Genomic DNA, 12,709 nt, shown 5'->3' on the forward strand with positions numbered 1-12,709 from the left:
AACCTTATAAACATATGTATTACGATCTTATTTCACACCCTATTCCACTGCACATTGTTAAATATTATATAATCTCATCCGTCACGTGCAGGTTTCCTCACAACGGAAGAAAAACTTTGCTGCCAATACGGCATCATTTATATAAACACAAATTAATCATGTCGAGAGTTAGTGGAGCGTGGCCAGATTTGAATATACATTCTTTGTGTAAGATATAGGATAGGATAGAACACCAAGCTACAGTTAATACGGACATAACAATATTAATATGTTTTCAAAAGAACATGATGTTCGACTAGGATCTAATTATCAATTTACTAACCTGACGTTTTAAGCATACTTGGCACATATAAGACCTTGTAACGAGTCTCAAACATGCGCCAAAGAGCGTAGAATACTCTCATCAAGAGATAATAAGGCAGAAAATTAGCTATTAGTCGAGACAAGGCGCCTGGTAAAGGGAAAATTAAGATGTAATGATCCTACGATATGGGTGATGTGAAAGTCGATTATCTACACATACATTATAATTCTATCAGTGCTAAATAATATTACTGTTCCATTTTTAAATAAAGATGTCGGCGTTCCATTTTTAAATTCTTGACAACTAATTTAAATATAAGGAATTATTAAAAATAGTTCAAGAGATAAACAATAAACAACTCCGGACTTACGAATTCCAAGTGAAATAGAACTAGCACAATATTTATTAATGGAGATAAAATATTAAAAAAATATATATAGGCATTCCATTCTTACATATGAATCCTATGACAGTTAGAGTAGGATAAAATATTGCACGTTTCAATTTAAATAAATATCCATAGCACACCTGGCCGCTCGGGATCGTTAATTAGAAGTTGGCATCATTCCGTAATCCCTTATCGCTTTTCAATCAAGATTAAATGTAGCGAAATCTTACTACGGATAAAATATCTCATAAAAAAATATTTCTTAGAAATTTCCTGGCCACATTTTATAATTTTATGATTATATTTTATTTATACCTTAATTATTTTATTTTGATTATTATTGTTGAAATTTTTACGTTAATATAAACTTCTAAGATTAAAGTAAAAATCATTTTTCAAAATCGGTGAAAGGCAATAAACTGTAGGTGATGTTCGATTCAATTCTTAGTTTTATGGCTTTTAGTTATACGGACAGGACACAGATTCTTCAATGTTAACTCAATTCAAAATCAAACTCAAGTCAAATTCAAATGTGACTTCTTGACACAATAGGTAAATGTAATTAATCTTAAATATAAAACAGATAATATATACAGACTAAATGTAATAATGCTTCCAGATTTCTCCTTAATGGAGAAAATATAGACCAATATTCCTTTAAATACTCATGTTGGGTGGAATTATTTTTTGGTGATAGAGAATAATTCGGAACTTATTTCACCACGGGGCTTCACTGCCGGCTGGTAGATCATCACATTATATCAGAAAATTTCAAAGACATGCTGGTTTCACGACACGATGCGTTCTTTCATCGATGTTTTCTTTCACTGTAAAAGCAGTACTTACCGAATATTTATTACCATTTTCGATGGATATTCTATCCATTAGGCTACATCGGCTCAATAAATAGAAACAGTTGGGAATTCATGAATAGTGAAATAAATAGCAACATACCAGGTACCACATATGAGGCCACTTGGGATCGTTTAATTGGAACTTGGAATCGGCGGAGCGCGGCCTTCCTTTCACTCTTGAGTGCAGTTCACGTTTCGACCCCGCTTCTCTTTTCATGGAGGGCGCGCCCGATGCTTTTGTTTCAGCTATAACAAATTATACTCTAATGAAGTTAAACTCTATATTGTTAATTTGCGTGCCTGGGCTACATTGTACGTAAATAGGCCTCTGTGAAAAAGTGCTGTTGTATAAATTAATGATTGAAGTTCATTCAATATAAACTAAGAAGCTCTCATTTGGAACGTCATTTTATGGGTACAATTTATTTTTATTATTATTCAAATTAGGTAGCTGGCTGATAAGACGGGCCACTTGACGATTTGTGATCTTCGCCGCATATACTCATTGCCACTGTAAAATATTAACCATCACTGATATCGCAAATACGCCAACCTTGGGAATTAAGATATTATGTCCCCAATACGTGTAGTTACACTGAGTCACTCACTTTAAAAATATAATAATAAATAAAATGTTTTAATTTCGATTTAGTTAGAAATAAAGCGTTTGAAAATCAAATAAAAACTATAAAGGAATATTTTACGAGATGACATTGAAATAAGTTAAAAAGCTTCTATAGAGCAGGTGAAAAGGTCAAGGGAATTCATTTATAGACGAGTCTTGTGCAACCTTATTCAATTATTTCATAAATTTCAGAGCTTTTTATTCACAAGTTTGCTAAAAATCTGTATCTGAAGAAATGTATTTTTATATAATTGACCAATAATCAACTATCTAATGGTAATCTAATTTGGTTAATATAAAAAAAAAAAAAACACTTGACACTCGATGTTCTAAAAACCTTAGCTTAATAAATGTTTTTGATTCTACGGGAATTATATTATTTATTTGATATATAATAAAAATATATAATCGGACTTATAACAATCGACTTCTATGATGTATTTTGATTATATTTGTCCTTACAGCTTCACTGTAAAAACTGAATGTATTATAAATGAAACATTATTGCACAAACAATTAAAGTGAAATGTTAGTTCTAAGTATACAAAATAAGATCACTTCGTATCTCACTTGTGAAATTATTTTTTGATTCTAAAATTCATAGTAACATTTGACGACATTTCATAGTCGTGTTCTGCGTTTAGTTTCGAGAGTGTTAATACGGACTATCTCAATAGGTGGCTTTAAACAAAGGAAACTTACACATAATTGGCGGAGATGTTAATCTATCGTATTTGATTAACAGTTTCACATACCATCTATAAGGGTATAAATTAAACTAACGAAAGACATACTTATATATATTATAATATAATTAAATGATTAAGATTTATATAACTAGCTAGGTAAATTTGATTTCATATCTGTTAAATGTCTGTTATTTAAACTTGGACCGTTGGACGTAGGAACTATATCTATACATTAAAACGAAAAAGGTAGTAATTGTGTAACGATTGTAATCAAATAATAAAATGTTCTTAAGAAATTAATAATTAAATTATTGTAATAAGGCGTTTTGTTCTCAAAAAGAACTTGAATTTGACTTCGGTAATTATCTTTACTTATAAAATAACATGTCCTGACTGAGTGATTCATCATCACCGAGCGTAAACTATTAAAGTTAGGCCCATGAAATTTAGTGAGTAGGGTCGTTTAATCGAGTAGACACCCAATAAGGAAATAATTTTGGGAATTCTACCCCTAAAGGGGTGAAAGTTTGTATGGAAGTCCGTCATTTTTTAAGTTAGAAACATGAAACTTTCCTTTTGGGATCCTGATTAAATATGAGTGTTTAAATATTTAAATGTTTTTAATATTCTACCCTAAGGGGTGAAATAAACACCAATGTGGTATACAAAGAGATCTTAAATTAACGTAACATTTTAAGTTAATCTATAAATATATACAACTTCCACGCGAGCAAAGCCATGGACAACAGCTAGTATTGTAATAAGCAAACGCACGTAAACAAAGAGTACTAATAAATGAGAAATATAACACTTGCCTGTACTGGAGATGTCTGGTAAAGGTTGAAAATCCCTTTTCTTCCTCGATAGGATCTTCTGTTGCTTTGCCCATTGCACACGTTCGTCTCCCTGCAATCGGTCGTGATGTTCGTGCGCAGGCGTTAGAGACCGCTTCGCTAATGAGTTGTGATGAAAGTGATAGTGATTTTCGAATATCTGGAAAGAAAAAGAATAATTTATTGCTTTCCGTGAAATTTGGTATGACATCTAGTTTTTACTCTGAAAGTGTAGGATGGTAAACTTTTCTTTACTTATATATTTTGGGCTAAATTAATATATTGATCCATACATACATAACATACATAAGCAGCCCGTAAATGTCCCACTGCTGGGATAAAGGCCTCCTCTCCCTTTAGGAGAAGGTTTGGAGCATATTCCACCACGCTGCTCCAATGCGGGTTGGCGGAATACACATGTGGCTGAATTTCGTTGAAATTGCACACACATGCAGGTTTCCTCACGATGTTTTCCTTCACCGCCGAGCACGAGATGAATTATAAACACAAATTAAGCACATGAAATTTCAGTGGTGCCTGCCTGGGTTTGAACCCGAAATCATCGGTTAAGATGCACGCGTTCTGGGCACCACCACTGGGCCATCTCATATTGATCCCGTCGTCTCAAAAGTATATGAGACCTTAGCAGTGGTGAAATATTTAAAAAATCTTACTGCATAACTTTTTTTTATGATATGGATCCAACAAAAGACGTTATAGATGATGATGATTTTGAATGATGCCCTGCTGACCGATTTCAGCCACAGCGGTCTTTCTATATTCCCTCACTCTCCCGTATGGCCCAACCCGAGGTTCAACTAGCCATTAGACCCACTAGATAGACAACTAAATCACTAACGAAAAAATACACCGATTTCACTGGAGGCAACAAATAAACCACGTTATATTGCCCAAATGTCTATATACATAATATATAGAACAGTTCAAATAAGCAAAATCGGAAAATAAAACGAGATTTCGGAAAAAATATCCTCGACAAAAAGTGTTCATTATACAAACATGCGCCAAACTCAATAATTCGGTTTCACTCGAAATGCGTTAATTAAGAGCATTTTTAATCTACCTTAATTTATACGTACTAGACAGCTTACAGTTCAGACACAAGTGACGTAACATACGTGAAAATAATTAAATGTATTTTTGAAAATTTAATCTGTGGCATACAATGCTATTTATGTCACAATTAATTTTGTACGTGTGGATAAAAGCCGGGCTTAAATAAAACTAATTTATAATAACGTCCTTTAGGCCTACGATACGGTACATGCATATTGATTTGATCGACATATTTGAATATTGTCAAAACCACATGAACAAGGGCATTGACTCCTTAGATTCCATAACAATATATTGATAAACTGCGAGTTAGTTGCTCTATGTCCATTAATTCATCATTAGCTCTGCTTGCTATTAAATAATTTCCTACACTGAACTACAATTCAATCTATTTGATCTAAATCAAACTGTTGTTCTTTTTAAATTTACATACGGAAGCGAATATTTAATACGTCTATATTTGTTGTATCTGTTACTTCAAAACTAAAAACTTAGTAGAGAAATAGCAACAAGCCATTAAAAATAAAATAAAGTTAGTGAGTAACGATTACATATCCTATTCTAAACTAAAAATGAATAAAGATAACCAAACCTTAGATTGACACATGTGATGTACTTATAGATCTGCTATATTTTTTACTTGAGACAGTGATGAATATATCTTAAAATATAATAAAACTATTCAAATTACTAATTATTCTACTTATGTCTACTTTAATTTTATTTCCGAAATAAGATAATAAATAGCCTTACCGTATTTTTTTCGCGACTAATTAATTAATATCATATAATTCAAGACCTCCACCAAAGGTTTTTGTTTTGCATTACACCTCTTTTGGTTGCAATAGACTATAGACAAAGGTAAAAGTATTCACATCTGTCAAAGTAAGACGCCTTTGCCTTCGGATGAAGTGATTAAAATGATGATCGATGCAACCATTAGTAGATCTAGTTTCACAATACACTAATGGTAGTTTTAAAATATTAAGCGTAAAGTATTATTACGAAGCATAAATGAAATAAGTCAATGAGACACGTGACAATGTGAACTGAAATTCAATGAAAATTTTATTCCAGTAGCGTCACATCGAAAAGGAATGTTAATAAATTGTGTAAGTGAATAAAGTGCCACCCAAGTGAGCAATAAATTTTCGAATGACACTTTTAATTAAAAACACTTCAACGTTCGATTTGTACGATTACTTTTATTTGAATATATAGAAGTATGTTTATAGTTTTTTTGTAATAGGTAAATGGTAATTTCAAACGCTAGCATCAAAAATTAACACTCGGTAATCCCTTCTCCACAGAATGAATGTATTTTGTCCAGTAGTGAGATATTTATTTGAGCGTAAGGTACGCTTATTTAAGATCTGAGGAGGTTCTATTCCAATTGGCCGAAACTACAATACCTATTCATTATATGCCTATAAGGAATATTTAAATAAATTATAACGATGTTCCTAATTTGGCAATGTGACCAAAAATAACACACTACAATAAATTGTGGCACTACCCAAAAGCTGAAAAGGACATTTAATTTCGAAACAAACGAGAAAATTACGAATTTTAAATTTAGGATTTAATGAATCAAGTTTAACCGAACGGAATCGCTGAATGTAGTGCAAATGAAGTTAATTTAGTACTGAATTTTAAGTCTAGCGCGATATTAAACTTCACCGGTGGCCGCTTCCAAAACAACCGCATTGTGACCACTTTAATTTGAACGTGGTTATCCTTTTTCGAAACAAATTTGATTTTGCGCTTGGATACATTCGTATACTCCGTAATATTTTTATAAAATCGATGAATCGAACTCACATACTCAATGAGATAAAACAGTTCCCTATTGTGAACCATCAATTATATTAGCCTTGACCCATATATAATATTAATACATTATATATATGACTTTTATATTTAGATAAAGAAACTATTTCAAATGCTTAAAATAAAAAAAACATATATTTTAAATTCGACATGTCAAAGTTTTAATTTATGTTTTATTCATATCAAAATAAAAAGTGCCTTTCATGTAAATTATAATTTTGTATTAATAAAATTCATGTATATTTAATAAAGGAATACCGTTGAATTAAAATGTACATTTGAATTCCGGTGCCTGAATACAAATGAAATGCGAGGTATGCCACAACTATCAGAATAATGAGTGCAGTCGGCCGTGGAAATAGAAATCACTATAATAAAATTCGCTTCTTTTTTATTGAATTTTTATTACATAACATTCACGTTAGAATTTAAAATTTAATAAAGGTGAACACTATTACTTACAATAAGCTTACACTATAATTAACGTAAAAAAAAACTTTTTTTTGCAAATTAAATTTTGATGTTCCATCTGAATATATTTATTTCAGATTTTGCGAGATATGTCAGTTTTGTCAGAATGTTTTTTACACCCCAGAATAGCAGATGAATTGCAAACACAAAGTGCTTGAAAAACTTAGGTACGAAGTTTGAGCCCGCAAGCTTTGGTTAAAATTCATTTCTTTTATTCAATGTTATTTTTAGGTCATCTCGACTCCAAAAATAACAAATTATGCAGTATGTTTATTCTCTTTTACATGTACTCTAAAGAAAACTTTATCGATTTAATTAGCTTAAATATTTACGTGCAATTGGATTTTGACGCAATTATGTTAGACTCACCAAGATGTTATCAAACAATGTTAAGCAGTACAAACTAAAAATGATCGAATGTTTACGGCATTGTAATCAAGCAATTTGCTAATTTGCATTCCTGTCCAAAGTTACCTCCTGTACTTTTGCTCCTCAACATCTAAACCTGCACAGCCACTCGTGACAAAACTGACTGAACTGACGCACAATCTATAACTTATAACATTTCTTTTATTTTAATTTTCGTGTGTGCACGTGTGTATTTATATTCACTCAATAGTCAGGGGCCATCTGAAAATCAGTGTTGTACATTAGCACAGCATAAACTGAGATGAACCCCTTGCTACCTACACTGTATTCCTTGAATTTAATTATTTTCTTGTGTATAATCGTTGTAATGTATGTGTGTGTAATGTGTAGCAAAAATAAATGGTTTATATGGTATTATGATGATGAACTAACTATTCCCTTATGAATGCCTCTTATTCCACAAACATATTATCTGGTATGCAAATTACTAACAATAAATATCAACAAATATTAAAAACCTAATAAAAAAATATTTTATTTATCCGTATTATATTATATTGTTTAATTTAACGCGTTTACGTTTATTTTCGCGTAATCTCGTGCTTGAGGCTTAATAAGCGAGGCGGGTAGAAACAGCAATCCAAGCGGAGGTCATTATCAACGGCGGCTTGCTTATTAAATGTAATTTTAGAATTCATCGCAACAATGTTGTATTAATTGAATTTTCACGAACAGCTGACGTCCAGGTATTTAATTAAGTAAATACTATGATAGCACGTGTTATTGTTTGCGAAGTTTTGTTACAGGACAGTAAACAAACAAAAATTGTAACCTTCATAATTATTTTACCGTCAAGCAATTATTTGTATAGCAGTCTGTCAGTTAGGAAAAATCTTATTCAGGAACAAGTAAGCGAAACTTATCTTATCGTTTTTCAAGGCTGACGAAGAAAGGTCAATGTGAAGAATGGCTAATATTTCATACAGCGCTATTAATTAATTCTAATAAATTTAATCGAGTCTATTTTCTCGTCTCCCTTTCATGTTATAAATTACTTAAATATTTTTACAGAATTAAACATTCGAAAAATACGTAAAATATTTAGCGGAAAACAACAAAAAGTTTGGTTAAAATTCCTCTTCAAAGACTTATGAATATATAATTTTTTGTAAAATTTCTATTTACTTTATTTATAATTTAGGCATTATTTTTTTAATATATTAATCCAAATTAAAATACCCAGCCCGTTTTGAGATATCCGAAGTAATTACGACATTAAATTGTATTACGTGCGAGCTGTATAAGCATATATTATACGTATGTTACTCCTAATTATTTTCACTACGTATTGAAACACACTGGACTCAAATTCTCAAACTCAAACCTTGGAATTATCTTTTAAGCCCCCTTCTAAGTATTACGTGTTCTAACATATTGACAAACGGTTTATAGGTATGTTTTAGTATCGCTTTTCGTAATAAATGTTACTCTTTTTAATTATTCATAGAAAACCCTGACTGCAGGCCTTCTTGCGTTTGTATATGACCCATGTGCTCCCTCCTCCCGTGAGATACATAAATTCAAAGAAAACACGAACCCTTGAAGATATTTTGCTATCTCGCAGTCCCTTTTACCTTTTTCGATTCTATAAAAAGTAGTAACGAATGAATGAACACACTATCTTATCTTATTTTTAATAAGTGTTTACCTAAATATATTTATTGTATTTAAAAGGAGATGATGACATTAAAAACAGCTTAATATTTTGTCGAAGTGTTAAAAATTTATCATCGCTTTTACCCGTGTTCTTGGATTCTAGCAAAGTGTAATACCGATGAATACGACACGTTTAATAATTTTCCAGTGGCTAGTTGATAACGTTGCAGATACCATGGTCTTGGTTTCAATCCTCGGGTCTGGCCAATACAGAAATATTGGGTATTTCAATAGAAGCCTGGATTTTGGAATTTGCCACTGAAATTCCCATGCCTAGGAAAACAGAGAAAGCCGTTGATCTCTGAACTCTCTCCGGTCGGATTTACCGTCCAAACGGCTTGTATGAGCGAAATAATAGATTTGGCTCGTATTTCCACACGCACTTGTACAGTGTATATCTTCAATAATTAATTAACACAATGCTGATTAAAATATCATATTACTTATTATTTATTTTATTATAATCCGTATTTATATGTACTTGTATTTAATTTGAAATAGCTTCAGTCGTGTTACGTCAGGACGGGTAGCTAGTGTTTAAATCATTTTCTATTCCCTTGTTAACTTTTAATTATAGCGTTTTATTCGTTCTTTAAGAACAAAACTAAAGTTAAATTATTCAGTTGCATTTTCAATTACTTTTGTTTAATTTGAAACGAATAGTCACAGAGAATAGTCTCGTGCTGAAGTTAGTTTTATATTTGATTTTCATTTCAAAACTCTCATATTAAAACTCGGTCATTACAGAGTATTATATTATATGATTTTGTATATAATATGTGATATACTATTTTTATATTTTTTAAGATGAATCTATTTGATCTTAATTGATTGGCAAGAATTCTAGCAGCATTTCGCCGTTGAATCGTAATTCTAAATAACTGGGTTAAAATTGAACCCCCATTGGAAACAATAAGACGAGGCGTTTTACTTACTATATACCTGTTATTATTAGCTATACTTTTATATGTCCGTATAGTAATTGTGTGTGTGTGTGAATATTTTTTTTTATTTGAAAAATCTTAATTTAAACACGAAATTCAAACATCAAAAACTAAATCAAAATATACAAATACTCATAAAATCAAGGCTTTTAAGTCGTTATGTGTTGAATTAAATTCAGAACTACCAGTGGTTCGGAAAGTAAATTCTACCGCGAAGGTCCGACAAGAAACTCACTAGTTACTCTTTTCAATCATTTTAGTTACAGAGTATGTCAGTAAAGAACAATTAAATTATTATATACCCTACCAAGACCACGCTTTTTTATCTTAAATATAATCTTGTTGTTGTTGAGTAATATGCCTTATTTATCAATGTTATTTTGACATGAGTTTTAAATTTATTAATAGGCCGAGTTAAAAATAATTGCGGACATAGTTTATCTCCATATTTGTATATAAAATAAAAAAGTATTCATCATACGGAATTTTTATTTGTCATTTACGAATTTTTAGGAAAACCGTAACAAATAAACTAAATATATTGTCTTCTGGGTGTTCTGTTTCTAAAGAACAGAAAGCAAAGCCGGTTTTGATATTTTTCGTTTATTATTGAGTATATAAAATTGTATATTTTGCACGAATGTATGTTATAATATAATATTGTAAATACTATTTACTACTTGTAACTATTAATTTTATATTTAATTTGTCGCAGCCCTGTTACGTTACCTGCAAGAGATGGTGTTGAGATTACACTTTATTATTATGCGCTCAGTACATTTTTATAAAGGGTTAACGAGCAAATGGGTACCACATGATTGTAAATGGTAACTTTCATTAAACGACCCAAGAACTATAAGAAATAAAAAAGACATTTATGCGCCGCTTAAATTTAACGTCCCTTGTGCCTGTAATTACACCACTGGCTCAGTTACCATTCAAACTGAATAGGTATCTATTGCTATTTGACGGCGGAATAATTCATAGGGTGGTACCAAACAACAAAAAGTATATTATATATATTGTCAATTATTTATAATGGGGCGTGCAGTATGTAATATTATTTATGTTTTATATATTTAATAACATTTTAAGGTTACTATGTGATGATGATTTCGTAAGCGAAAACGTTTTAAAAAAACGAGATCAAAATGTAGCTCTCCGTTTTTTATAGCCCGAGGGATCCCACGACCTGTTATTAACTCGAGAAAATCTTACATTCCGTGTTTACAAGGGCCCTCTATAACTATAAAGTTTATTTTATGATAAAACACGAACTTACTTGTTTTTCTCTACCATTTGTAAGATTAAAGAGCTAACAAAGTTTTGTGAAGAATCAAAATGAATTATATAGTTTTTATGAAGTATGTTGAAAAGCTATCTTTTCGCTCATAAAAAGAGACTGAATTTTTTATTTTTGATTAATATTTATTTTTATTTTCCCCTTTACTTTTTTTATTAAATAGTGCAATGTCATAACAAACAAATGCTATAAGGGCGAGTTTGGCAACTAAAGGTACTTGAATATAAGAGCATTACAATTCTCTATACATGAGTCCATTAAAACAATGCATTTTTAACGAAATATCCCTGAAACTACACAATACAAAAAACAACCCTCATATGTAAACCAAATACCATTATAAAAATAGAACACCGGCAAAAAAGAATAGTGAAAACGCCTTTTTAAAATTCGCAAAAACGTAACATTTTGTGCTTCTCAAACACGTATCTAGAAGTAAGGTAAGAGGCAACCATTAGGCTCGTAATGTTTTCTGAAAGACATGTGAAAAGATGTTAAGGGGATAGTTCGCACCAGCTCGCGTGGTAGAGCCGTCGGGCAAGACGCGACCTGGCCCTAATCGTACCTCTTAGAGGTTGCCTTTCAACGTTGGCACTCGCCTGCATGTGGAACATTCATACAAGCTCAGATAATTACTCTTATGTTTCGAATATTTCTCGACAACGATGTCGGATGATAAATTTTAGTCAAATAGTAAATACTTATATTTCAGGATTAATCTTGACTTCTCTCAATTCCTTTATTATATTTGCGTCAATCGATATCGTACAACCATATTATGTATAACGTTAACAAACTTGTAACTATGCAACTACAGAAGTTGCTTTTACTTTTTGCGTTTAGCTTTTTATATTTCGAAACGTGTACAAGTGCATTTTGCGGTTGCTACTTCTCATATATTATGAATTTAAAGTAAAATATTAAAATGTAAAAGATATTCTCGGAAACTAAATGTAAACTGAATTGAAGGATTTTGAAGCTTTTTCAATGTCTAAGTCTGAAAGCCGGCGGGTCGATAATGCGACAGAATAAAAGATTATAAGGACTTAAGCACTCTTTCCACCGTTAAAACGTACTGAGTTTCGCTTTTAGGATTACCTCTTGCGCGAACTGGTTCTTTTTTCAAATCCTGTGTTCTATTTTTTCAGACGTTTCAAAATGGCGAACTGTCGATACGTTTCAGCATATGTACTTTACAACCTCTGCTTTTTATAATTGAAACTATGCCCTTTTATAATTGAAATAGTGATTTTCAATTGTTCTTAGCAATACCGTATTCAGCATTACATTTGTAATTATTATTATT

At 31.3% G+C, this 12,709-nt stretch overlaps 1 protein-coding gene across 7 annotated transcripts in view; it reads right to left on the reverse strand.

Moving 5' to 3' along the window:
• The window catches only part of LOC125067953 (furin-like protease 1), a 163,959-nt gene that overhangs the window by 38,033 nt on the left and 113,217 nt on the right, over positions 1-12,709 (reverse strand). For all 7 annotated transcript variants that reach the window (XM_047676884.1, XM_047676883.1, XM_047676887.1 and 4 more), the window contains exons 3-4: positions 3,676-3,853; positions 1,647-1,792 (exon numbers count right to left, since the gene is read on the reverse strand). In XM_047676884.1, coding sequence (XP_047532840.1) covers positions 1,647-1,792; positions 3,676-3,853 — 324 coding nt within the window. The remainder of the gene's footprint in view (positions 1-1,646; positions 1,793-3,675; positions 3,854-12,709) is intronic.

This window comes from Vanessa atalanta, chromosome 12, assembly GCF_905147765.1.
Source record: "Vanessa atalanta chromosome 12, ilVanAtal1.2, whole genome shotgun sequence".
Taxonomy (NCBI): Eukaryota; Metazoa; Arthropoda; class Insecta; order Lepidoptera; family Nymphalidae; genus Vanessa; species Vanessa atalanta.